The sequence below is a fragment of the Archocentrus centrarchus genome, chromosome 13 (genome assembly GCF_007364275.1).
Source record: "Archocentrus centrarchus isolate MPI-CPG fArcCen1 chromosome 13, fArcCen1, whole genome shotgun sequence".
Taxonomy (NCBI): Eukaryota; Metazoa; Chordata; class Actinopteri; order Cichliformes; family Cichlidae; genus Archocentrus; species Archocentrus centrarchus.
The window spans coordinates 33,868,178-33,893,833 of NC_044358.1; the positions used below are offsets into that span (position 1 = coordinate 33,868,178).

Consider the following 25,656-nt stretch of genomic DNA (forward strand, 5'->3'; position numbering starts at 1 on the left):
CACCCTGGGATATACTGTAAAAGTAGCCTCAAAGTCCCTGTTTACAGTTTTTTTTTTGTGTATGGTTTGATTAAAAAAGCACTCTACAAAACATAATGTGTGTATATTGTTGATCAAATTTTATGGGATTCCAATAGTCACTGACAGTCTGAAGCCCCAGAGCAGTTCATCACAGAGTTGCACTAACACAGACCTTCTCACATAAATGCAACTGCAGCTTCACAGTCTTTTTATCACATGCTGAGATTCTCAAATACGCCCGTGTGTGTTGTCACATGCCATCTGTGAGGATAAGCAGCTTCACATGCACTCATGGCAACCACAAGGTCAAGCATGCTGTTATTCATTTTCTCTAAATCAAATGTGGGGTAATGGGTGTATCATGACCCTTGCCAAAAGACCTTTTGATTGAGGAGAAAACCTCAGTGTGAGCTCTGTTTAAAACACGCAGGGTGGTCAAAGTGTTTAGATGTATAACTTATTCATTTTGATTTTTCAGTATCTTTATCATATACTTGCATCTGGATCCTCAAAGTTCACAAGTAGCACAAGTCATCCTACAGTCTCAGAACCCTTCAAGAACAGACACAGATTATTTAGGCTTTAATCACTGAATAATCAACTATCATCATGGGCTAAAAAAAAAATCAGCTACAGTTTTGCCAGATTTGCTTGTGATCATATTTTAAAAATTGCAGAAACAAGATTATAGTGATAGACTTTCAATTATGATAAATGAATACAATTTCCTACGTAGTTTAATATTGCCCAGGGCTGCTATACACCGCACACTAATACACCAACTAGTACACCAGCCTAATTAATATGCATCATTACATTCACTGTCAGATAAACTACAAATCACTTCACACTAGAAGAAGTTGAACTACAGCAACGCTATTCTAAACCCATATTTGGAAAAGTCATCCAAACTACAGGAAAAAAATCTTCCATAAAATCATGACAAACTAAAATACAGAAAATTGGAAAACTGTGATTCAGTTAAGTCTATTGCACAAAGCACCCACCTGTTATGTTCATGTTTTGTTTTGTTTGTCTCAGCAGCTGGAGCACCAGAAAAATTCTGTAAAATAATGGAAAACTTTCCATATTTAAAATACAGTTTTGTAATTTTCATTTACATGAGATCTTGTGTATGCAGCTATTTTATGTTAAATAAAATATATCTGTAAAAACAATCTAATAATATGGTTAAATGCTACTGTAGTACAAATTATAAGGCTTAAAATGTTTGGGTTTTATTATGTGATTTTAAGTGAAAAAAACTCTTGTGTATTTAATAGATCTTTACTGTTAAAAAGGTACATATAAGTGAATTTGACCTCCCTAAGACAGACTTCTATAGATATTTACAACTTAGAACCTTTGTGACAACGCACAAAAATTGGACTAAATTCCATGGACCTGCACCTATAGAAAATTATTTAATGGACATACAAAGGGGAAAGGGAAACCATAAAGTAATTAGCAAACTGTATGATGTATTCCTGTCTATGAACATGCATGACTCCATAAACATAAAGCAGAAATGGGAGACTGAAATGAAGGAGACAATAGCAGAGGACACATGGGAGGAAATCTGTACGGGAGCACATTTGGCCACAAACTCTAATACATGGAGAGAATTCAAATGGAAAGTAATAATCAGATTCTTCAGAACACCAGCAATAACTGGTAAAATGGGTCCAACACAACCCAGCTCATGCTGGAGAAATTGTGGGACACAGAGTGCTAACCATACTCATATCTTCTGGTCTTGTCCTAAATTAAGTTTATTCTGGGAGGAGATATTTGATGCTCTTAAAGCAATTTTTAGAAGAGATGTTCCAAAAAAACCCCTAGTGGCAATATTGGGAGAAATACCTGAGGGAATGAATAGGAAGGCTGACAGATATCTTCTAAATATATTGCTCACAGCAGCATTGAAATGCATAACCATTAGATGGCTAAAACCAGAGCCCCCCACATATAACATATGGATCCAAAAAGTTTGGGATATTTATTTAATGGAGGAAATCACATATTCTCTAAGGCTTCAAAAAACAAATTTTAATACACGGTGGAGCCCTGTCATGCCCCTACTAATACAGTAATATACCCAGAGGCCTGCCCCTTGCATGCACTGTACACTTTTGGAAAATACCATTGAGAACAAGAATGCATGACCCAACCTACCCCAGAGGAATTCAAAAAATGATCTTTTACTGTTGTTTTGTTTCTTCCTGCTCTGCTTTGTTTTTTATCTCTCGTCACTTTACCTTTATTATTGTATTGTGTTCATTGCCATAATCTTTGACAACTCTATTGTTACCTTGCCTTCCCTCGCCAATTTCTAACGTGGAATGTTTGCAACTGCAAGAGAAGAATGTAACTATGGAACAATGTCATTATTTGTGGCTAAAAATAAATAAAAATTAAGTTTAAAAAAAAAAAAAAAAAAAAAAAAAAAAAAAAAAAAAAAAAAAAAAAAGGTACATATAAATTTAATGGATTTACCTTTTTTTAATTTTAAAAATCTACTTCTACTTTAAGACCAGATCACCTCATAAAAATATTCACTTATTCAAAACTACAAGGAACTATTTGGCCTCCAATACTAACTTCCTGTTCTTAACATTTAACTCTGTTACCCAACAGAGCAGAACAGAAAACAGTTGCCCCTCTTTCATTCTTGATGACAAAAACTTTAAATTATGTGCCATTTTAAACAGTTTATTATACAAATGAAAGTTCACTGTGCCATATAGCTACAAAATCTAGAATCACACCGAACATGGCATGCCCCCCTGGTGTTGCAGACACCTCAAGAGGTTTGGCCACTTGTAGACAGAAAAAGGTTTCAATCCAGGTACAGGTGACAACAGGTACAGCTCAGGCTCACAGTGAAACAGAATTTATCATTTACCCACCCTTAAGGAAAGGTGGCCAAAGTCCATTGCGTTCTTCTTATTACTCCAGACTGACTCTGGACTTGTCACCAGTGGTACCTGGAGGCGGTACTTGCAGCCCATTCAGGGTGACAATGCATTTATATTATCAATCCTATTCTGTAAATTTACAAATACAAATACAAAACTACTATGAAATACATGTGTGAATAGCTGTTTTCATGATTAAAAACTGTATTTTGACTGTTGCTAGTAGATATTATATACTTGTAAAAAAATATTAATTCTGCCTAACATTTTTGTAGGGAGAACACTTCAAGAAATATATGTAAAATTACAGAAACTACTTTTGTAGACAGAATCAAGTACAAATTGATTGCTCAGATATGTGTATTTAAGGGACATGAACCTTGAGAGAGTTTCACTTATTAAAATGTTAGCTTTACTTTAAAAAATGATGTCATAATACTGCTGTAACACAGCATTGCTGCATTTTAGTTTGGAATATTTATCTTTAAAAATGTTTCCAAACTTTTAAAAAATCTACTAATACTGTAGAATGATGAGATTTAATTTTAGAAAGACGTTTACATTTTTACACATTGCATGCATTTACAGTATTTAACTAGAACTCAACAGTTTTGTCTGTTAAATAAACAGTATATATACAGTGCATATAGCTTTTGTTTTTGGTAGGTCTAATATTTATTTAAAGTCCGTCTGAAATTACGTGTATTTAATAGGAAGTATATTAAATGGAGCTCCATCGGCGTGTATACACTGAAGCGGAACTCCATGCAGTTACATTTTGACACGTCAGCTGTAGGCGCCGGACATATTTAGAAGCTGTACTTGTCGCATTTCCTGACTCTGCTGTGTTGATGTGCATCGATGTAACAGTTTGAAATGAAACGGTAGTTATTTCCTTGTGGGGTTTTTTTTGTCTTTATGAAGATGTTTCCGAGCTCTGACTGAATAAAGTGAATGACCTGGATTTTCCGTTGTTCGGCTCTCTGACTCGGCCGCTTGTGTTCTGTGATTTGGCATGCTGCCATCATCAGGTATGACTAAATTCACCTGTTTTACCGTTTCATCTTGTCCTTTGTATAGATTTGAAAGAATCTTTGTCTTTTATTTTGCCTCTATGTAACACTTGGTTATTTTAAGGTGAAAGCGGCACCCTGCGTATTATTATGATTATACTTTAATATATAGTCAGCCTTAACAACATCTCATTTCTGATTTTTTTCCCCCTGTACTGTCATTCGTCATAGATCAGGATTTTATTTTGTTTTGATTTTTTTGTGAGTCCCTGCAGTCTTCAATCCCAACAATGAGTGACTGCCACAGTTTTTGACTGATACCAAGTATTTGCACAGGCGCACTGGTATGTGGTCTTTGTTTTTTTGTTGTTTTTTTTCTGGTGTGTTACCATGTGCATGCAGAGTAATCTGAAGGTTTTTCCACACACTCACTTGGTCTTCACGAGAATTGTTCAGTCCAGTGGATTCCCCATTTCGCTTTGTGTTGCTCGCTGTGCTTTTTCACCACTCCACCATTGCATATTAAAAATGATACAAACCTATCTGCTTTGTTCAGCCTGTCTGTGTGCAATGTGCCATAATGTTATTGTCATTTCCATAAAAAAGTGAGATGATTGAAGGCATTTATTGTAGCTTCAGAAACTAACATTCAACTAGCAATCCCTGTAGATGTTTCAGTTGTTCTCACTCATCTCCTTTTGCAGATTTGCTGAGGGCACGGCAGGTTTGATGCCCACCCATCCATCATGGAGTCCTCAAATGTAATCAGACAAAAGAATGGGAGGCAGAGGAAGCAGGTGCGTGCCACCCTCCTACCTGAAAGTGTGAACGACATGGACCTTGACTCCTCTGAGCCGGAAGTAGAAGACAAAACAGAAGAGGGTTCTGTTCTGCTGAGAGGGATGCATCGTACGTCTGGGATACGCGGTGAGCTGGGCAACGTGTCGCTGCTTCTTTTTCTCTATGTGCTTCAGGGGATTCCTCTTGGACTTGGTGGTAGCATCCCTCTGATCTTACAGAGTAAGAATGTCAGCTACAGAGACCAAGCCTTTTTCAGCTTTGTCTTCTGGCCATTTAGTCTCAAGCTTCTCTGGGCACCACTGGTGGATGCTCTGTACTTCAGCAGATTTGGTAGAAGGTAATAAAGGCACCTGTATACTGATTACACTGATATTTTCATCCGTATCCATATTATTACCCTTGATTTCTCTAGACTGTGCATCCTTTTTTTCATGATAGCTATGCATTTTTCCCACCTCCCACATGTTTCTGCAGAAAGTCATGGCTGGTGCCTACACAGTATCTTCTGGGCCTCTTCATGCTCTACCTCTCTGTAACGGTCGACTCATTGCTGCAGAGTGAGGGAGGACCAAATGTGGTTACACTAACTGCGGTCTTCTTCATGCTTGCCTTCCTGGCAGCCACTCAGGTAAGCATCTTTAAACACTGCAATACAGCCACACATTCAGAGCGATAAATAATATGCATTTGTTCTCTTTACCTTCTTGTTATTTAAGGATATAGCTGTGGATGGCTGGGCACTGACTATGTTATCCAGAGAAAATGTGGGCTATGCATCTACATGCAACTCTGTAGGCCAGACAGCTGGCTACTTCCTGGGGAATGTGCTCTTTCTGGCTCTGGAGTCTGCTGACTTTTGCAACAAATACCTCAGAGTAGTGCCTAAAGACTCGGGCATTGTCACCTTGTCAGGTATTTTCTATCCATGGCCTAGTAAAGTGACAAATGTATTTTGCGATAGTTGGCATCTAAACAGTAATTTGGCCTTTTGTTTGCTCTGGTGCAGATTTCTTGTTTTTTTGGGGAATAGTATTCCTGGTCTCCACCACTCTGGTAGCCATCTTTAAAAGAGAAAACGTACGCGGCAAAAGAACTACAAGAACCCCAGAGGAAACACAGGGCGTCATGGAAACCTACAAGTTGCTATTATCTATTATCAAGATGCCAACGGTCTTCACCTTTTGTCTCCTGCTTCTCACTGCTAAGGTACTTGGCCGTTATTAGATACATGAAGAAGTTTGCTGGGGGAAATCATTTTTTTTTTTTTTTTTTTTTACTCTTTGTGTTTCAGATGGGTTTCTCCGCAGCAGATGCAGTTACAGGACTGAAGCTGATGGAGGCTGGAGTTCCCAAGGAGCAGCTGGCATTGCTGGCAGTGCCCATGGTGCCTCTCCAGATCTTTCTACCAGTGGTCATCAGTAGATACACAGCAGGGCCCAGACCTCTTGACATCTTCTACAAGGCCTTCCCTTTTAGGTTGTAACACATTCTACGCACACTACACACACATTCAGTAAACAGAAAGCTAACACAGTCTTGTACTATGTTGCAGGCTGCTTATTGGCCTGGAGTTTGCTCTGCTAGTGTGGTGGACTCCCAGTGTAAAACAAGAAGGAGGGTTCCCAGTTTACTACTATGCCGTGGTGCTGCTCAGCTATGCATTCCATCAGGTTTGCTGTTTGTTTGCTGCTCTTATTTATCTCCTCTTTTCTGAATCTAGTCCCAGTGCTACAGATTCTTCCAGCAGACTGCCTCTGAGAAAAAGCTACTGACTCACTATAGTGTTTATGACTATTATAGTCAAAAGAAGACTCTTACTTCCATCTGCTGTAATTCATATCTGGCAGCGTGGCTCTGTTTTGGGAGAGCAGCAGCAAGAGCCCAGCACAGAACAGAACAGGCATCAATAACAGCAGGCATAACATTGATTTAGTCATATAGAGCATGAGCGAAGGAACTGGGTGGAGGTGGGTTGCAAAGCAGCTTGCAGATATTCAGCAAGTGTATGCAGGATAAAGTGAGTGGAGTATCACAGGATAAATAAGACTTCTCAGTTGAGTTGCTACATAGTTCAGCGGTTTAAACACTCACTCGGTAAACAAAAAGTTGCTGGTTCAAGTCCACTCTGAGATTTGCTAATTGGATATAAAGAAGGGTTCCAGGTGATTCATCAGCCAATCTGCCAGAATTGAGGACTCCGTGACCTTCCTGAACTGACACTATGCACGATTGTAATCCTTTACAAATGTTGCCTACAAGGCTGAATTAATAAGATAAATGAGCAAGAAAAAATCAGATAGCATGTGTAAAGATCTTTGTTAACCTTCTATTTTTGTTTTGTTTTTTTTAACCAGGTGGCATTGTATAGCATGTACGTGGCCTGCATGGCTTTCCATGCCAAAGTGAGTGACCCTCTTATCGGCGGGACCTACATGACCCTGCTGAACACAGTCACTAACCTCGGAGGAAACTGGCCCTCCACTGTGGCCCTGTGGCTGGTTGATCCACTGACCTCTAAGGAATGTCAGGGGGCTGCTGGACAGAGCTGTGGCTCTTCTGAAGAGGCACAGGTAAGTGATCACGGCAAAGACGGGGCAAGATGGTGTGTACATTCTCTTCCGGAAAACTCTAAACTTCTTTTTCCCATGTTCAAACCTTTAGCTGTGTGGAAAGGAAGGCGGCATCTGTGTGACGACACTGGACGGCTACTACGTGGAGTCTGTGGTCTGTGTTGTGATTGGTTTAACCTGGTGGGTGTGGTTGGGGAAGAAAATGAGGCGGCTGCAGGAGCAGAGCCCAGCTGCATGGAAGTGCAGAGTGAACTAGTGACAACACGCTATTATCCACACCGCAAGGACCTCTTGGTTTGCTTGACCTTCATAATCTGCTCCAAAAACTGCTGAACTACTTTCATCCTCATCCGTGTGGTCACTACAGGCCTGCTTTAGCTGCTACTTTCGGAAAACATTTACCCTCACACTTTGCTTCTGTCACCTTCAAGTACACATACATGAAGATATTCACAGTTTTTGTCTTCTCTGATGGTAAAATCTCTCTTATTACTCTCACTAATAGTAAAAAATATTGTACTCAAAACTGAATCAACTCTCAGACAAGCTAAAAAGTTACCTTGATTTTTTTTCTCAGATATATTCTGCTGCTTGAAATAGCTTAACCAAACAAGAGCTGAGTCAAAGAGTAGGTCATGTTTTGGGTTTATTTAAATATGCTTGGATGGCCAGACTAAGCTGTAATTTGCTTCTGCCATTTACCCCAAAGGGCAGAAGCAAATGACTTCTTCCTGACGCCTTTCACAGAAAAACAATCTTGTAAAGAAACTTTAGTAAACGCAGCACTTCAGACAGACTCATTTATCTTCCATGCCTTTTTTTAGTTAATTCTAAAAGGATACTTGAGGGAAAGACGGTCAGGATATACAGATGCACTTACAGGGACCTAAGTATATGCAGTTTAACTCAGTCCGTGTAGTAATCCAGCTAAGTTAAACTACCCAGTATTTTCTTTAAATGACTGTTTGTTTGAATAGATTTTTTTTTTTTTCACTGAAGTAATTTGTGCCTTATTTAGTTTTTTTGAAGACTTTCCAAAAACAAACCATCACTAACATTGTCTGAGCTGCACTGCAGTTAAATAATAAAGGCAGGGAATATTAGTCAGTTACAGTTGAACTTAAAATGAAGAATACTCGTTTTCAGTAATATGCTGTCATTTAGTAAGTTACACTCAACAATATGGCTGCTTTCTGGTTGCGTAGCTAAAGTGCACATTCCTCATGAAGAATCTAATTTGCCCACTAAATGACATAAAACCAGATCAGTAGTTACTCAAACTGAGATTTCTGGAATATGCGTTCCATGAATCTAGTTGGGTTTACTCTTTGTTGGACCAATTAAAAATGTAATTCCATTATTCCTCAGTGCCACTCTTCACTGTTGGACCATTTAGATTTTCATTAGAGCTCACCAGGTAAATAATTTTTCCTGGGGTGTTTTAGTTTGGGAAGACGGCTAGTATGATTTATTTTTATTTATTTATTTTTTTACACCAGGCCCCAGACGATAATAGACGGTATTCTCTAGTTTTATAGATTATTGATGCAGCACACATTACAGGAACCCTAATGTAGACATTTAACATCCATATATAGTCTGTCTGCATTTGTAACGCATATCAAGGATCATTTAGCTGAGTCCATCTTCAAGGGAGCTGTCAGGGAAGTACAGTCAGCTTTTGCTATAATAGGTTACCACTCAAAAATTTGGGGTCCTTGTTTTTGAAAGAAAAGTGCAATTTTTTGTCATCTAACAAAACTTGAAATCAAAAATAATTTACAAAGAATCATCAAAGCATCCTTGTTCTTATAAACAATTGTTTCATGAATAAAATTGCCAATAAACAAAATTTTTGTACCCCTGTGTGTACTGCTCCCTTTGCAAACAAGCACCGTCGGGCTCCAATGGGTGCCATCTAATGAAGGTGCCAGTCGAGGACCCTCAAGGCATCTGTTTTTTTTTTTTAACTAGAACCTCTGATGTTATTCTTCCTCAGCTGTGCACAGAGGTCTCTCACTCCTCTTTCCATTGCAGCCAGTTCTGTGAAGGGAGTAGTGCACACAGTTGCATTAAACTTTCTTTTGAGACTATAAATAAGCCCACAAAGGCTCCAAACTAAAACTAGCCATGTTTTTTTTTTTTTTTCCCAGTCTTGTGAACATAATTGCAAAAGTTTTATCAATTAGCTTTAGAATAGGTTGAAGCTGCATTAGGAACACAGTGTGCCACTGGAATACAGGATTGATGGTTGGTGAAAATGTCCCTCTATACACCTACATAGATATTCTGCTGAAAATTATATATATCTTATATAGTGTGTGCTTTCCTTTAGAAACCTTTCAAATTGACCTCCCACTTTTTAGTGGAAGTGTATCTTTTTTTGACAGGAGGTTCATTCACAGATTTTTATCATTAAATATTTGTAGCAGGTAAATAACAGTTTTACTGCCTGTAAGCGATAAAGAGAATTTACTGGCCACAAAACAATTCAGATCTCAGACCAGCAACCTTGGAGTCAAACTTGATGAGCGCGTGTTTTTGTTTTTCTTACTGTACACACAACTGAATGTTACAGTAATGTCTCTGAAACCAGCACTTAAAGCCCAACTCTGTCAGATGGAAAAGCTGAACTGCACAATCAGGGTTTGTGTAAGGGCACAGTGACCTTTGAACTCAAACTGTTTTGTAACCCACAAGTTTGTTTTTGTTTTAATTTCAAGTTTGTTTTGTTTTTTTTCACACTGATTCTTCTGATATTTACAGATGTACTTTATGATGTACATTAAATTAAGATTATTTCTAGCTGCATTTTTGTTTTTTAATGGCTGAAGTTTTTTTCAGCATTATCGGAGCACTTATGATTGTTTTGATTATCTTTGAGAATCAAAATCTGATTTTTTTTTTTTGTAATAAGAGGTTTCAGATTAGATCCTGATGTCTGCTAAGCTAGCCTTTGGGTGGTCATAAACTGCTCCATCTTCAGAAAATTATCTTGTAATCAATTTGATTTTATTTTTTTTTACTTTGCACTGTTTTGTTTTTATGAAGAGTTCAAATCTGATGAGTGTATATGCTCTGCAGCTGTGCCAGCAGAACGACATACATTACATTATAGATTTGAGAAAAAAAAAAACCCATTTGTAATTAAACAATATGCAAACACGAGGTCTTCTGTTGCTTTTCCTGAAATGAAAACAAGACATGACACACTGTATTTCTTTTACCTTTTATTTAGAATTTTCTTGCTTTTCAGGGCTTCTAAAATGTTGCTCCTTAACAAGTTAATGTCGAGGCAAGGAGGCTGTAAATGCTGCTCCAGGTTTTTGGAGCATTAATCCCAACGACGGCAGACAGTCCAGATCAACTGGTGCCACAGTCTCCAATCTGAATCATTCCAACAGGTCAGACGAGGTCTGACATCCCAAACCGCAGGGGCCCAGCATCTTCTGCTGGGCGTTAGACCAGGGAGGACGGGGGGGGGGGGGGGGATCACAGAAAGCAGCACCGAAATCAGTTTAATGTTATGTGTGATGACTGGAGGGAAAGTGGGTCACGTTGAATGAAGCTGAAGTCTATCTGGTGACATGTCAGCTAAACCGGTGATACAACCCATGGTGTGGTAGGGCCTGAAGAGCAGATAACTGAGGGAGGGATCCCACGCCAAACGAACCGTTTCACAAATCATGCACAAAATCGACGCTCGAAGAATGTAAAAAATCAGCATGGTTTTTCCTCCTTTGAGGCCCTCGAATTCATCCTTGACGTTTAAGCACAGTTAATGCATCAATTTCGTAAAACTTTAAGACATAAAGCTATATTCATCATTACCAGAGTCTCCTCTTGTCTGCTACTCGATGATTTCTTTAATTTTTTTTTTTTTTAAATAATAAATTCAGACCATTTCATTCAGAGACAGGAAGCATTTTATCTGAGTGGTGTCAAGATCTTCCAATGGAAGCAACTCCCGCCCCCTACTGGCATTCTTTTAAACAGCATAAAGCACTTTGGATATCTTCTAGGTCAACTGCATTTCAGTTTGAATTGCTTGCATACTGTGAGATACAGTATCACCTTTGATTTCTCACTCACTCTCACACTCTCACACACACACACACACACACACACACACACACACACACACAGAGGCTGCAGCTCCTCTAAACATTTCCTGTCTTAGTCCATTTCAGTTGGGTGGGGGCAGAAGATGAAGGTCAAGAGACCTGAGGTGTCAGAAGTGGTGAGCCGTGATATTGTCGGTAGCGCTTGACCTTAGCAGGCTTGAGTCCCAGATGCACCAACAAACTCCAGGTTGTGACAGTATATGTAGTGTGCGGATGTGCAATTTGGGATTTTCATTGTCTCTAGCATCCGTATCTTTTTGCTTTGTTTCTTAGAAAATAAGGGGGGGAGAAAAAAAAAAAAAAAAAAAAAAAAAGAGTCAAGAAATAAACTCTCCAAAACAGGGGCGGTGGGTCATAGGTTCATACGTAGATGCTCGGGCCGTTTGGCCACGACAGGATAGGCTTGCTGCTTCATCTGAGCAAGGTTGATCCCAGCAGGCTGACGGATGGGGAGAGGGGCCGAGGCCTCGGCGCTGGTTGTGATGTCCATCTGCTCTGGGGTGGACAGTTCCATGGCCTGGTCTTGAGGAGACTGGAGGACACCTGGTCTTCTGCTGGGAACAAGGGGGCTCCGGGGCCAACAGTCCACCCCTGAAAACTTGACCGGGCTGGAAGGACAGGGGAGAAACAGACGTTTGATAAAACATGACAGATTTATTATTTTCTGTATTTTACTGCTGCAAGAAAGGTCAAAACTCAGTCATAATGACAAAAATTTTAAGTGAAAAGTTCAGAAGAAACCATCTGGCAGACAGTCAGCTGGACATAAATAGATCATAAATACATTATATAATCTTTTATATAAGTTTTTTTTTTTGACAGGTGGACCCCCAAAAATGATTATTTTATGGCTAAAACATTGAGCACCATCTGTCGCCACAGACGTGTTTGTTTCTGAGGTGGACGTTACCTGAGCGGTGTTCTCGGGCTGTCCATGATGCGTCGGGGTGAGCGGATTTTTGGCTCGTATGAGAATTTTTCTTTGATGTTTTCCAGGACTGATGGAGCAATATACGTGAAACCCTAAAAACAAAGGGAACACATGAGAAAGAAACAAGTGCAGGTGAGGCTTAGGACAGAGTGAATATGTGGATTACTCATTACTAATGAACAACGTCAGCAGTGACTAATCTAATATTTATTTCTGCCCTGTGATAACTTGTTATAATCAGTACTCTTTATCTTCAATAGTTTACCATTAAATCCTGACATAACTGAAAAATCATAAAGATGACATGTTAATATTAGAGAAATTTTAAACTGAAACACATGGATAATGTATCTGCTTATTGTTAACACAATGCTCCTGAGAACAGGACACTTCTTTACAAGAGACATTGCACATTTAAAATAAGCTGTCAATACTGAAAATTCCAACAGCAGCTGAGTCAAAGGTTACCAGGAAGGCTTGATTAGCACTCTCACTGAGGGTCGAGTCATCCGGGCTATCGACTGGCGTCTGACTGGTGAACTTTGAGTCAAACTGACTCACGTCGTCAGCTGATTGCTGCAAAGGCAGAAGAGAAGACAGGTGAGGAGGTGCGGCAACATGAGCAGATGCGAAACAGGAGAGGACCTGGTTGTGATTCCTGAAACTGAACTTGAAAACCTAAGCTTAGGATTAATTCAGGACTTCTTGAGGTTTCCTGCTCAGGTACTCACCAGGAAAGGCTTGAAGGGAGGCTCCACTTTCCGAGCCAGCAAGTCCTCCCAGTTGATGTGTCGGAAGAAGGGATGAGCCTGTGGGACACCAAATGCAGAGCACAATGAACAGATGTAGTACGCGTGTTCTGAAGTAGTACAAGCGGCTTGTTTGCTGCACCTGTAAACAAGAATCGCAGCTACTTTAACCGCTTCACATATTGATGCAAATTCTTCATTTCCCCTGGCAGCACTGAGCAATGAATAGCAGAGCTGGCGCATTTCATTATTGTTATCCAGCTGTGTATTCTCACCTGCACCTCTGCAGCGTCTCCTGCTCCCGCTCCCAGCCGCGATGACGCGTTTCTCTTCAGCAACTGTACAACCAGCAGTCAAAGGTCAAAAAAAACAAACAAACAAACAAAAAAACACTAACAGGACAACAGTCAAGTAAGAGGAGCTCAACTCTAAATACCCGTTTTAGGAGATCTCGCGCTTCTTGTGTGAGGTAGGGCGGGAGGCTGAGCTTGCACTTCAGAATCTTGTCAATTGTCTTTTTTCGGTTTTCACCAGTGAAAGGCGGCTGCAGCAAAAGATGAGACTGAGGTTACTCTACCATCGCTAATGCTGATTCATATTTTATAATAGTCCATTAATAAAAAGCTATTAGAAAGCTTTGGTTTTTTTTTTTCTTTTTTAGGCTGTTAATGTTTAACTGACCGCTCCTGTGAGCATGTCGTACATCAGAGCGCCCAGACTCCACCAGTCCACTGCTCTGTTGTGCCCGCTTCTCATCAAGATCTCTGGAGCCCTGTATAATGTGAGTGCATATTACTAATGCAGCAATATTACTTAGCAGAGATCATCAGTGGGCATGAAAGGAGGAGGTGGTGGGGGGGGATTTAAAAAAAAAAAACAAACAAGAAAAGAAAAAGTGAACGCCACTGGATGAGAGATGAATTAAAATGTAAGACGCCTACTTACATGTATTCAATGGTACCACAGAAAGTGTGTGTAACTGTGCCATCGTGAATGGATTCTTTACACAGCCCGAAGTCTGTCAGCTTTACATGACCTTTGAGGAATACAGCACATGTTGAGATGCAAACATTTGCATATACAAGATCACATTAACATATAGATTGCAGAAGGAGCTGCCAATAAATCTTAAGGTCAAATTTTTTTTTTAACTTTATCCACACTCACCTTGGCTGTTGAGCATGATGTTCTCAGGCTTCAGGTCTCTGTAGATGATGCCCTTCTGATGCAGGTGACCCAGGGCCATGGAGATCTCTGCCAGATAAAAACTAAAGAGAAAGATAACCTTTCATGTGATAAACTATACAAACTTTAAGCCAGTCTTAGGTTCACACTGTATGTGAACTATCAGATAAGAAAACACAGAAAGCCCATATGTTGTTGCTTCTGCTTATATGTAGCGTAACGTGTGTAATTTCGACGTGGTTTAACTGTTGACTGCTGTAACAGAAGTCTCCTGAGATATGGTTAAAGCCTTTAGATCTTCTTTAACCAATCAGAATTTCCCATGATAATTTCACCCTGCAATCTGGATTTCAGTGTGCCAGAAAAAAGTCACGCTCACCAGGCTGTGTCCTCCATGAAGATGCCCTCTCTCTCCAGCTGCATAAAGAGTTCTCCTCCTGCACAGGTGAACACATGTTTATGCTACTAACAGCCACACATACACATGAAGATTTTGTTGTGATGCTTTGTTAGTGATATATTTGAGTGGCTGAGAACGATATAGATGTTTGAGGATTATTTGGGTGAATGCTGATATAAATCTATTATAATGTTAGGCACTCAAATCACACTCATGCTCATTCCCAGCTCTATATTTTTAGTCCTTCAACTAGAGCAGCTTTGCATGACTCACAGTTCATTAAAATTCTTATCTTACACTGGGCTTTGCTGGAGTCACTCAGTTCATCTACTTTCTGAAATAAGTCAGTTTAACTCATAATCAATTTTTAGTAATTGTTAAAAACAAATAAAGGAAATCTGAACTTTAATTAAACAATGATCAGTCTGATGGCATCAGCAAACTTTAGGAGCACTTTCAACTAATTTCATTTTCTTAAAAAAAAAAAAAAAAAGAAAGAAAAAGATCGTAGGACGGTTTCATCTCCATATGAATTATTATAAGGAATGCATGCCCACGCTACAGTATTTGTTCAGTCTGTGATTTTAGTCGGTTGCTACGTGGCAACATGATGTGAAAAAGATAAAAAAAAAAGAAAAGAAACGATGCCTTTATAAGGCATTATAGATGCAAGATGAGGAGGTTGTAATATGTGATACAGAACCTTCACGGGCCTAAGATGCATCTGTGTGCCAAGTTTGGTTGCTCAGCTCCAGATGGTGTAGGAGGAGCGCGCAGACAGACGAGCGATTTTGTGAGTTATCGTAATATACAAGAAGAGTGACTGCCAGGAGCACCGCGTTAATGCACTGCATGTGTGAGTGCACTGCTTGAACTGACCACTCAGATACTCCAGGATGAGGTACAGCTTTCCTCCTGTCTGAAAGGCGTAGATGAGATCGACAATGAAGGGATGCTTTACTTCCTCCAGGATGTTCCTCTCTGCCTTGGTGTGGGCTGTGTCCTTGGCGTTGCGCACAATCATAGCCTGAAAATGAACAATCAACATCATTTAAGAAGCAGACACAGCAGCATTTTTTTTTTTTTTAAAGTGGGAAAATACAGGGTATGTTACGCTACTCCAGACAAAAAAAAGTTGCACACAAAAGCTGCCCTGTTTGTCCTGCGTGGCTAACACTGAGGAAACAACAGTGCTTCACTGTAAGATTTCTGGGGTTCAGCTGAGCAGCTTAGTCATCTATAGTATGACAGGCTGAACAACTCAAAAGGTTGACCAAGCAAGACACCACACATCCAGGTAATCTGCGACAACCAGACAATATCACCTGCTGTCCAGGCTGCACATACGAGTGGAGTCGCACGACCCGTCCATTCATTAAAAAAAAAGATAATCAGGAGCTGCTGTCAGGGGGAAGTGCAAAATCCTTCAGAGTAAAAGTATTGCTGGTTAAGGTAGCTCTGCACTGCTGAACTGGGTCACACGATATGACCAACTGGACAGCGCTGAGCTTGACATGTTAGACCGCCACCCAGTGTAAGATTTATACCACAAATTAACAGTATTGGTAATTACCAAAATCATTTATGTTTCTGTAATAGTTAATCCACCAGAATGTGCAAACTCTTTAATCCAAATGATATTCTGAATGCTAAAATGATTGTGAATTAGTTTTACAGAAAAAGTAAAGTACATTGTAATTTGGCATCTTAATAAAAACAAATTACAGTTATTCACTTGCTTTCCTGAATAGAGAAATTAGTTTTAGTGGTTGAATATTACCATTTGATTCATTTATGACTTCTCAGAGAAGTCCAGTGTATTGGCTCAAATTTGGGTATTAAAAAAAAAAAAACAAAAAAACAAAAAGTGAATTCAGTTTTTTTACTTGCCTAATAAATATCAATGTAGACATTTGTTTTAAACAGGTTTTTGACAGATTTCTAAAACAGATTTCTTTTTATGGCAGGTGGTCTAATAAATTTGTAACTGTATATCCAGTGGGGCACGTGCTGGGTCCAGCTGGGGGAGTCGTGTCTTGTTTTGGTCGAGCTGTTGAATCGCTTTGAGTTTCCACAGGAAGCAGCAGCAGTGTGACATTTCATTATTACTGTCAGTCTCCTTTAATACGTTTAACATGGCAGATCAATCAGCTGATAAGTACATTCAAATTACCAACCAGTTGTGGCTAGTCTGTATTTTACACAGTACTGTGCAAAAGTCTTGAGCCAAACCTCATTTCTTTATATTTTGCTAGGGAAAAATGGGAAATAAGTACAACAATTTATTGACATATGTGCAAACATACAGTATATCAGGCAAAAACAGAGTTTGTACAATTCTAACAAGTTTAAATGTATATATTTGGTATGACCACCTTTATTCTTCCACAGCCTGAACTCTCTGAGGCAGCTTTCTTGTCATTTCTTTAAGTGGTCATTAGGAATAGTTCTCCAGGCCTCTTGAAATATGTTCAAAGTGCTTCTTTGGATGTTGGCTGCCTTTTTTTCTGTTCTCTGTCAAGATGATCCTACACCTTGTTGGTGCAAAAATACAATTTTATGCCTTTCAAACTGCATTATCTTTAGCTTTTTTTTTTGTGAATTCAACTAAAGAAATGAGAACAAATGATGTGTTTTTGTAACAGGCTGCTAGCAACAAAGTGCCTAAAGTTTTGCTAAGTTTTCCGTTAGGTGCAGACATAACATTGGTTCATCCCTTGAGTTGGGTACCTACTTAATGCTTGAATGACTCATAGGTCAGTGTTAAGTGGCTAAAAGAAAAACTCTGAAAGACCTTCAGGACGCCTGGAGAACTATCGCTCAAAACCACTTTAAAAATTGCAATCGAGTTATTATTTTGGAAGCAAAATATAAAGAAATGAAGGATGGCTCAAGACTTTTGCACAGTACTGTATATACACATAAAAGTGGAATAATGACAGCCACAGCTTCTAAGATTGCTCAAACTTTACATGACTGTTTTTCATTAAGAAAACCATTTAAGCTTTTTCTGTAGAGGACATAAAATCTGAATTGAAAGACGTTTTCTTTTCCAGATGGGAGTTGAACATCTGGCAGGTTAGGACAGATCAACATGAGTTGATAAACTATATTTTAAGAAAATAAATATATGCCACTGAGATTGAAATTTTTGGGCAAGTCCTGACTGGTTTCATACCTTCAGATGCTTCATATACATGAGACCTAACCTCTATCGCCACCCTACAGCCCTTTATCAGAGCTGTGCTGCTGCCTTGAAGCAAAGGGGTTTAAACAAATAATTGAAATCTGGCAGGTCTTTAATGTGTCACTAGGGTCGCGTAAGCCAATAAAGCAGAAGCAGCGTGAGAATCGAGCAGAGTCTAATGGGCAGAGGCAGAGTGTTTTAAGTGCCAAGGCTGCAGCAGAGCAGAGCTGATGGCAATCTACCAACTAGCAGTGAAATCTTACCCCACCACAGGCTTCAGAGACAGCCAGTGTTTGCAGACCGAAGCGCCATAATGTTTAATGACAAACATGCAACTGTGTTCATACAATACAAAATGAGAAGAACTCTAATTGATGAACAGGATCGTGTGTTTTTGGAACTGGTGAAAGGAACAACAACAAAAAAGAAAAAAAGAAAAAATGTACCTTTTTTAAAACTTTCATGGCAAATATTTTGCCCGACGCAGCTCCAACAACTTTCCGAACTTGAAAAACCTGCACAGGAAGGAAAGGGACATGCTGAAATGAAGAGCTTTGAGAAATAAAAATACTTCAAGTTACAGAGGCCAAATAAAAGCGAGCGCTTTGTCAAGGAAACAATTACCTTTCCATAACCACCCTTCCCCAGGACCCGCAGCAGCTCAAAGCACTCCGGTCGGATGCTCTCTGTGCCTTGATTGACGTTGTCCTCAGATATCTCTATCTTCTCGCAGTCATCCATGTTGCTGCAGTGAGACATGTTGGACTTTGTGTTATGCCCATGCCTCGTTTTTTTGTTTCGTTTTTTTTTTTTTTACAACCCTGCTTTGGCTGTAAAATCTCACAACACAAGAGAAGTTTAAAAAAAAAACAAAAAAACTTACAACTCAATGCACTGATCCATGAGATCACTGATTTGAGCCTGGAAGAAAAAGATGAAAACAAAACAAGCCATGAAAGTTTTTTGTTGTTGTTGATGTCGTTATGAACAGAATCCACACCAGTCATGATGTAAATGGTACACATATAGTGCCTTTGTAATCAAGTTTAACACTAAAAGCATTTCCTCCTTTTAAGTCTCATTCTTGCAATCACACACACATTCATACAGCAGTTTTCTCTGTGCCTAAGCCCTTTTCTAATATTGTCACACACACACACACACTCCGATGGATGCATTGGGGCAACTCAGGAATACTTCGACATGTGGACTGAAGGAACAATACACCGAACACTGTACCACGTGAACCACAGACACCTCATGACTGCTGTTTTCTTTAAGGTTTTCACTCAACTTTTAATTTAACAGGGACCCTCTTAGTCTTCCATGTGTTCAGGTAACTACCACTATAATAAACTATATGTAATGCTTGGCATGTCAGCATGCAAAGAGGGAAACAGCTGTTTACATTTACAGCTGACTTGTTTCGTCAATAAGTCACTGGGAATTCAGTTACTCAGCAGCTGTTTTGAATAATGATCGATGCTTGGAAACAATTTTAAGCAAAAAATACCAAACATTTTCTTCTTTCAGCTCCTCCACTTAGAACGCTTATTGCTTTTCTCAGGTTGATATTAGTGTTTCTTGTTTTTTGGTCAGTAATAATTGATCTATAACTCAATAATCGCTCATGAAACCAACTACTTATAGTACTACTTAAATTACAGAATCTTGCACATCAGGTTTAATTTTTTTTTTTTTTAATTATATTGTTTAAAGAGGGTTCATATTCGCAGAGGAGTGATCTGATGCAAGCACGCTGATACTAACAACTTTGCTGCATGATTCAAACACTGTGTGCTGCATGTTGCACTTTCCTCTGTTCATCAGCTGTACTTAGTTTTTTTTTGTAATATGATACCAAGACTCGGAGTGCATAACGCAGCATTAACAGAAGCTCTTAAAAGACGTTCATTTTAAATGTGCAGTGTAATTCTGGAGTATCGCTGCTTTTTATATCTCAGCCTGAACAGAAACGAGCGGCCACTTCAACGCACAGTCCTGCCAAAATAAACTGTTGCACACGGAGCCACATTTATCACTGCAGCACCTTTGGCCAAGTAAGGGCGTCTTGCTCAACTCCAGCATGACAGCGCTGGGTTTTAACAAGGCGCGCCTGTCATCGCCGGATCACGTTAGCGGCATAAAGCAGGTGACAGTTCTGCCACGATTGCTGTCGCGGTAACTAGCATTAGCCTCAGCTATATCCCTGTTTGAAGAGGGGCCTGAGAGCTCCGGCTTCAGGAGGAGGCCTGCGGCCGGCTGTCAAGCTGGCTACCAGGCTAAGCAGCTAGCTACCGTGCACGAAGAGTTTCTGCTGTGACAGCTTTCGCGGTAACCCTGCAGAGTCTTCCGCTAAAGTATACCTCCTCGTTCTCATCGTCGGACACATTTTCCTCCGGCTGGTCCAAATCAATGTCAAATACTCCAGCCATGGCAGCGGCTTCGCTGAGATCGCTTTATCGCACACCACAAGAATAGCAGGCGGCGTCCCCCACCTCATGGACAAACACACACCGCCGCCATAACCGGCTACTACACTGAGCATGCGTACTATGGCGCTCACCAAAGTGGGCAGTAACCTGTTTAATGTCACAAACACCGCGCTGCGTGCTTTCACCTGTGAGGATTCACGGCTTACCCCGGGATTCCTGCTCTCGCCTGTGTTTAATTCACTTACTTGACAGTTTTTATATTCGTAAATAAAATAACATTTATTCAGCTTAATATATGGAAGCTTATTTCCGCCACTGGGGGAGAATGCCAGACACAGTTGACTTACCAAGTATCTCGAAATTTAGTGTTGTTTCTGAGTAAGTCAAAATTCCCAGATACAGAATCCCAAAATTTTGTTTTAGGCACGGCAAAAAAAAAACCCTTTTTCATACCATCTGTTTATATGAATTTATGTAATACATTCTTTTGGAATCCATAAGTTTAATTGGGACAACTATGATATGAAAATATTTTGTATGCCATGACCGCATACAGTAAATGTAAAAAGAAAAAAAAATTGTCCCCTGTAAAATGACATACTTTCTGGACTGCTAGAGAATGAGAAGTTTGACAAAGGACTTTTATTTTGAAACCTTTGCCGGTTTTGACCGGAAATACCAATTCGACTTCTAGTGGCGGCTCCGCAAGCGCTACAACAACAAAATAGAGACAGCTCCAGCAGTTATGAAGCTTTGCGCCATCAGCTTGAAGTCACTGGTGGTCCCATGACTGGTACTATGCGTGGAGCATGTCTGTAGTAACAGTTCAGCTCGGTCAGTGCGGTAACCAGGTGGGTCAGGAGCTTTTTGACGTCATTTGTAGCGATGCTCAGGAGGGACACAGGAAAACTTACAGCGCTTCCAGCTGCAAGCGGTTCTTCCACCAAACCGCACACGGAGGTACGACGCTTCTCTCTAAGGCCTTAAAGAAAGTTTGCGGCCTGTCTTCCCTACTCATGTTTACCTGCCGTGTTTTTCCCTACACCAGACCTCGTTGCCAGGGCGGTGCTGATAGATATGGAGCCTAAAGTGATCAACCACAGTATGAGCATGGCTGCAAAGTCTGGCAGGTGGAGGTATGGAGAGAGTTCTCATTTCAGCCAGAAGCAGGGCTCTGGAAACAACTGGGCTAATGGGTAAGCACTGGGAGGAATAAACTCACATATCCTGGACAACTGTTGTTTGACAGTCGTGTAATTTTGTAAACATGCAAGATCGTCCTCAGCTCAGGGACCAGAATAGTAAATGGACTTGTTCTTATATAGTGCTTTTCTACTCTATCTGAGCACTCAAAGTGCTTTATACAACATGTCTTCATTCACCCATTCATGCAAGCACTTTATTCTGCAAGTTCTAATTAGTTTCTAACATTCACATGCCAACGAACACATTCGATAATAACTTGGGGTTCAGTATCTTGCCCTGCTCTGTGTCCTGAGCCACAGCCACCTCTGAATGATAGGTTTTAAGAGCCTTTTAATTTTTTTTTTTTTTGGAAGATGTTTCAGCTGTCATCCAAGAGGCTTCTTCAGTTCTAAAACCTCTTGGATGAGAGGTGAAACATCTTCAAAAAAACCTAGGAAAGTCCAGCCATCTTTTTTCCAAACTCTTAAGACTACCAGGAGCTGTTTGACTGAGAACCTTCACAAAAATATGACCAGGATAGATGTGTCTCTTCCGGGCAGTTTTAGGTCTTATGATAAAGTAGGGTTCATTTGGAAATAAACTGCACTGAAATAGTTAAGCATCACTTTATTTATGACCTTCAAAAATAGTACTTGATAATAAAAAGCCAGTAATTGCTCCTAGAGTTGAGACTAATTTGTCAAACAGCTGTTTTTAATTGTATGTGCAGTATTGATCAATATATTGCACATGCTGGTGAAGGGCAAAGGCTGATCACCTGCTTCTTGTATCAATCTAGGTATTGTGTCCATGGTCCTCGTCACAGAGATGCGGTGGAGGAGCTGGTGAGGCGAGAGGTGGAGCGCTGTGACAGACTGTCTGGGCTCATAGCAATGATGAGTGTGGCAGGGGGGACGGGGTCAGGGGTCGGCACCTACATTACTCAGTGTCTCCGAGATATTTACCCAACATCTTTCATCCTCAACCACCTTACCTGGCCGTATGGGACTGGAGAGGTGTGAACACTGACCTTTCTTCAAACTTGGTATAAAAGAGAATCGTGCTATTGACTCGCTGTTTCCTTCCAGGTGATCGTCCAGAACTACAACTCCGCGCTAACGCTGGCTCATCTCTACCAGTTGTCAGACGCCATCCTGGTGCACGAGAACGACACGGTGCACAGGATCTGCAGTCAGTTGCTTAACATCAAACACATCTCTTTCAGTGACGTCAACAGGGTTATCGCCCACCAGCTGGGCAGCGTCCTGCAGCCCACACTCACTGCTGACTCCCATGGAGAGTACAGCAGAAATTCTCTGGGTGAGAAAGGACAAACATTTACTCACTGTTCTTTTTCCAGGCTGGAGGGATTGTACAGCATACATCTTTAATGATGTTAAAAAAACAAGAATTGGGTGCACAAGTTTGAATTCATTTTGGATTTTCTCTAATCCACACAGGGTCAAACTTATACATACAGGCTCAAATATGTACACACATTTAAATCTTTTAATAAGTGGTGCTGAAGGTTGTACAATGTCTTTTTAACAAGTCCTATTAGCGTCTTGTTAGTGATCATGATTGACTACAACTGGTAGTTTCTCTTTTCCAGCATGGAAAGGATTTATTTGACAGCACTCATTGGATTGACCAATACTCAGAACAATGGGAAAGTCCAAGGAACTCACTGAAGATCTAAGAAGGAGAATTGTACATTTACAGAAGTTAGCAAGATCTCTTCGAGCCATTTCTAAACTACTGCAGATTTCAGGCTCATCAATTCAAGCAATTTCATAGAGTTATTTGGCTGTGTCACCAATTTGCCAAGGTCTGGAAGAAAACTCAAACTGTCACCCTCAGATCAGAGGAAATTGGTGAAAGGAAAGGATATTGGTTAGGATGTTCAGGAACTACCAAAGTTCAAGCCTGCCATGAACTGAAAACTGTTGGAACATCAGCATCACTTTCCACAGTTTAGTGTTTTACATCGACATGGGCTGAGAGGGTGTTGACCAAGAAATCAACACCTTCAAGCTCAGCTGAAGTGGACAAGCTAAATGCCTTCTGGAGAACAGTTTTATGGTCAGACGAGGCAAAGATTGAGCTCTTTGGCCACAATTACAAGAAGTATGTTTGGAGGAGTAAACGTGAGGCTTTCAAACCTGAGAACACTGTACCAACTACCGAGCATGGTGGTGGTAGCATCATGCTCTGAGGATGTTATGTTGCCAGTGGTAGTGGACTACCTCCAAATTCTTCAACTTCATCTCAAGTCAGCAGCTAAATGGTTGAAACTTGGACACAATTTGGTGTTCTAACAATGATCCCAATGGCAGTGAACACATATCAAAACTGGTTTTGGAATAGATAAAGCAGGTTAACATGAAGCTTCTGGAATGGCCTTCCCAAAGTCCTGACCTCAACCCTATTGAAAATTTGTGGACTATATTTAAAAGCCAGGTTTGTGCCAGGAAACCAACCAATTTAAATAAACTCTACCAGTTCCAAGAAGAGTGGTGAAATATCAGAATTATGTCAGAAGCTTGTTGATTGCTACCAAAAGCATCTGGTCGAGGTGCATGTGTATGTATATATTTTTGCCTGCATGGATACTTTTGCCCCTGTGTGGATTAGAGAAAATCCAAAATAAATTCAAACTTGTGCACCCAGTTCTTGTTTTTTAGTCATTAAAGATGTATGCTGTACAATCAGAAGAACAATTCAAGAAAATCATTAGGAGCCTAAAACTGACATGACATCCATGCTGAAGATGATAGTATGTAAACATTTGACCACAACTGTACACACACACACACACACCAAAGGTTCCCAGAGTGTGCATTTCCAGAACCTTAGATTGTTTGCCTTCCTCACAATCCAACAACCTGTCTTAACCCTCTGTTTTTGTCTAAGGTGAGTTGGTGAGTGCTCTTGCCTGCCACCCAGAATACAAACTGCTCAGCGTGTGCACCATCCCTCAGATGGCCAGTTCCTCCATAGCTTACAGTACGTTCAGCTGGCCGGGGCTGCTCAAACACCTGAGACAGATGCTCATCTCCAACACAAAGATGGAAGAAGGCAAGTGTAGTTATAAGCTGATGTATAGCTTTCATAGTTCCCCTTACTATATCAGGATAATGATAATGAGATATTGGTGCAAGTGAGAGATCTTTGTTTGTCATGTGTCAGGTATAGACTGGCAGGTGCGTCCCCCTGCTGGCTGTGGGCGGAGCAGGAGTCTCACTGGGGGCAGCTTTAACACCTCTCTGGCCAACCTTCTCATCCTGAGAGGGAAGGATGTCTACAGTGCAGAGACAGGTCAGGATGCAGTGATTGTGTGAGCTTACCAAATCTATGACAATCATGTAGAGGATTATGCTTCTGAATGATTACAGCACTCCATTTTTAATCATTTAACTCTGCAGTGCAGGGATGTGAATTCTGTACTTATGTACTTAGGTGGCTTTGAGGATCCAGCCCTGTACACCTCCTGGCTCTCATCCAAAGAAGCTTTCAACTTGTGGAAATCCCCTGTACCCTTTAATAAGTATGAGAAATCTGCCACACTGGTCAGTAACAGCCAGGCTCTGCTCAGACCTCTGGATGACATCGTGGGAAAAGCCTGGAATATGTTTGCTTCCAGGTGAGTCAGACGCTTTACACGCATGGTTAGGAAAAGGTCGGACCCAACCCAACTGTGCAGACAATTTCTCATTCATGTCAGTACCCTAAAGATAACGGTGCCTTTTCTTTCCATTTTCCACTGTTACAGGGCATACATCCATCAGTACATTAAATTTGGTATCTCAGAGGAGGACTTCCTAGACAGCTTTACGTCTCTTGAGCAGGTGATCTCCAGCTACAGTCAACTGTGCTAGCACTGGGGACTACCATGGCTTTCATGTAGATAAGAAAATAATACCTCATGTGTTGTATATATGTTTTAAATTGCTGATGCTTAAAAAAACGTAAATAAAATAAATGATTTGATTTCTTTGAATTCCTTGGCTTTCTCATCTGCACTGGCAAGAATCGACGCAATTTTTCCACACCAGACGTCTCCATTCAGAAACCGTTCGAGATAAATGCTACTCTATCATAATACATCTTATGTAGCATAGTTTCAATTTGTAATAT

General features: G+C 40.3%; 3 protein-coding genes across 4 annotated transcripts; 2 read left to right on the forward strand and 1 right to left on the reverse strand.

Moving 5' to 3' along the window:
- The first annotated feature begins 3,757 nt into the window (after positions 1–3,757).
- On the forward strand, positions 3,758–10,491 carry slc33a1 (solute carrier family 33 member 1). Of its 2 annotated transcripts, XM_030743990.1 has the most exons (10): positions 3,758–3,970; positions 4,184–4,296; positions 4,657–5,090; positions 5,228–5,381; positions 5,470–5,665; positions 5,760–5,959; positions 6,045–6,229; positions 6,306–6,423; positions 7,108–7,323; positions 7,415–10,491. In XM_030743990.1, exons 3-10 carry the CDS (start codon positions 4,699–4,701, stop codon positions 7,577–7,579), a joined length of 1,626 nt encoding a protein of 541 aa, XP_030599850.1. In that variant the 5' UTR covers positions 3,758–3,970; positions 4,184–4,296; positions 4,657–4,698; the 3' UTR covers positions 7,580–10,491. The 2 variants fall into 2 exon arrangements, with proteins under 2 accessions (XP_030599850.1, XP_030599851.1); XM_030743991.1 differs by lacking the exon at positions 4,184–4,296.
- A 1,280-nt stretch (positions 10,492–11,771) lies between these two features.
- rps6kb1b (ribosomal protein S6 kinase b, polypeptide 1b) lies at positions 11,772–20,446 on the reverse strand. Its single transcript, XM_030743992.1, has 15 exons — positions 20,266–20,446; positions 18,783–18,820; positions 18,524–18,644; positions 18,346–18,414; positions 15,592–15,739; positions 14,692–14,749; positions 14,295–14,395; positions 14,073–14,163; positions 13,809–13,899; positions 13,564–13,671; positions 13,403–13,465; positions 13,110–13,187; positions 12,847–12,954; positions 12,358–12,470; positions 11,772–12,055 (listed from the first exon to the last, which is right to left on the reverse strand). Exons 1-15 carry the CDS (start codon positions 20,332–20,334, stop codon positions 11,800–11,802), a joined length of 1,512 nt encoding a protein of 503 aa, XP_030599852.1. The 5' UTR covers positions 20,335–20,446; the 3' UTR covers positions 11,772–11,799.
- A 697-nt stretch (positions 20,447–21,143) lies between these two features.
- tubd1 (tubulin, delta 1) lies at positions 21,144–25,481 on the forward strand. Its single transcript, XM_030744775.1, has 8 exons — positions 21,144–21,294; positions 21,383–21,530; positions 22,319–22,535; positions 22,608–22,839; positions 24,433–24,597; positions 24,709–24,837; positions 24,979–25,162; positions 25,292–25,481. The coding sequence occupies exons 1-8, from the start codon at positions 21,144–21,146 to the stop codon at positions 25,395–25,397; spliced, it is 1,332 nt and encodes a 443-aa protein (XP_030600635.1). The 3' UTR covers positions 25,398–25,481.
- Positions 25,482–25,656: the final 175 nt, after the last annotated feature.

What these genes read in the sequence shown, in the direction of transcription:
- slc33a1 (XM_030743990.1), top strand. Translation starts at nt 4,699, where the DNA reads ATGGAGTCCTCAAATGTAATCAGACAAAAGAATGGGAGGCAGAGGAAG. An exon ending in CCTTCCTGGCAGCCACTCAG is followed by an intron (nt 5,382 to 5,469) that starts GTAAGCATCTTT and finishes TTGTTATTTAAG; the next exon opens with GATATAGCTGTGGATGGCTG. An exon ending in TCCTGCTTCTCACTGCTAAG is followed by an intron (nt 5,960 to 6,044) that starts GTACTTGGCCGT and finishes TTTGTGTTTCAG; the next exon opens with ATGGGTTTCTCCGCAGCAGA.
- rps6kb1b (XM_030743992.1), bottom strand. Translation starts at nt 20,334, where the DNA reads ATGGCTGGAGTATTTGACATTGATTTGGACCAGCCGGAGGAAAATGTG. An exon ending in TGTGGTACCATTGAATACAT is followed by an intron (nt 13,900 to 14,072) that starts GTAAGTAGGCGT and finishes CACATTATACAG; the next exon opens with GGCTCCAGAGATCTTGATGA. An exon ending in GTGCTAATCAAGCCTTCCTG is followed by an intron (nt 12,471 to 12,846) that starts GTAACCTTTGAC and finishes CTTTGTTTTTAG; the next exon opens with GGTTTCACGTATATTGCTCC.
- tubd1 (XM_030744775.1), top strand. Translation starts at nt 21,144, where the DNA reads ATGTCTGTAGTAACAGTTCAGCTCGGTCAGTGCGGTAACCAGGTGGGT. An exon ending in GTACAGCAGAAATTCTCTGG is followed by an intron (nt 22,840 to 24,432) that starts GTGAGAAAGGAC and finishes TTTTTGTCTAAG; the next exon opens with GTGAGTTGGTGAGTGCTCTT. An exon ending in CAACACAAAGATGGAAGAAG is followed by an intron (nt 24,598 to 24,708) that starts GCAAGTGTAGTT and finishes GTCATGTGTCAG; the next exon opens with GTATAGACTGGCAGGTGCGT.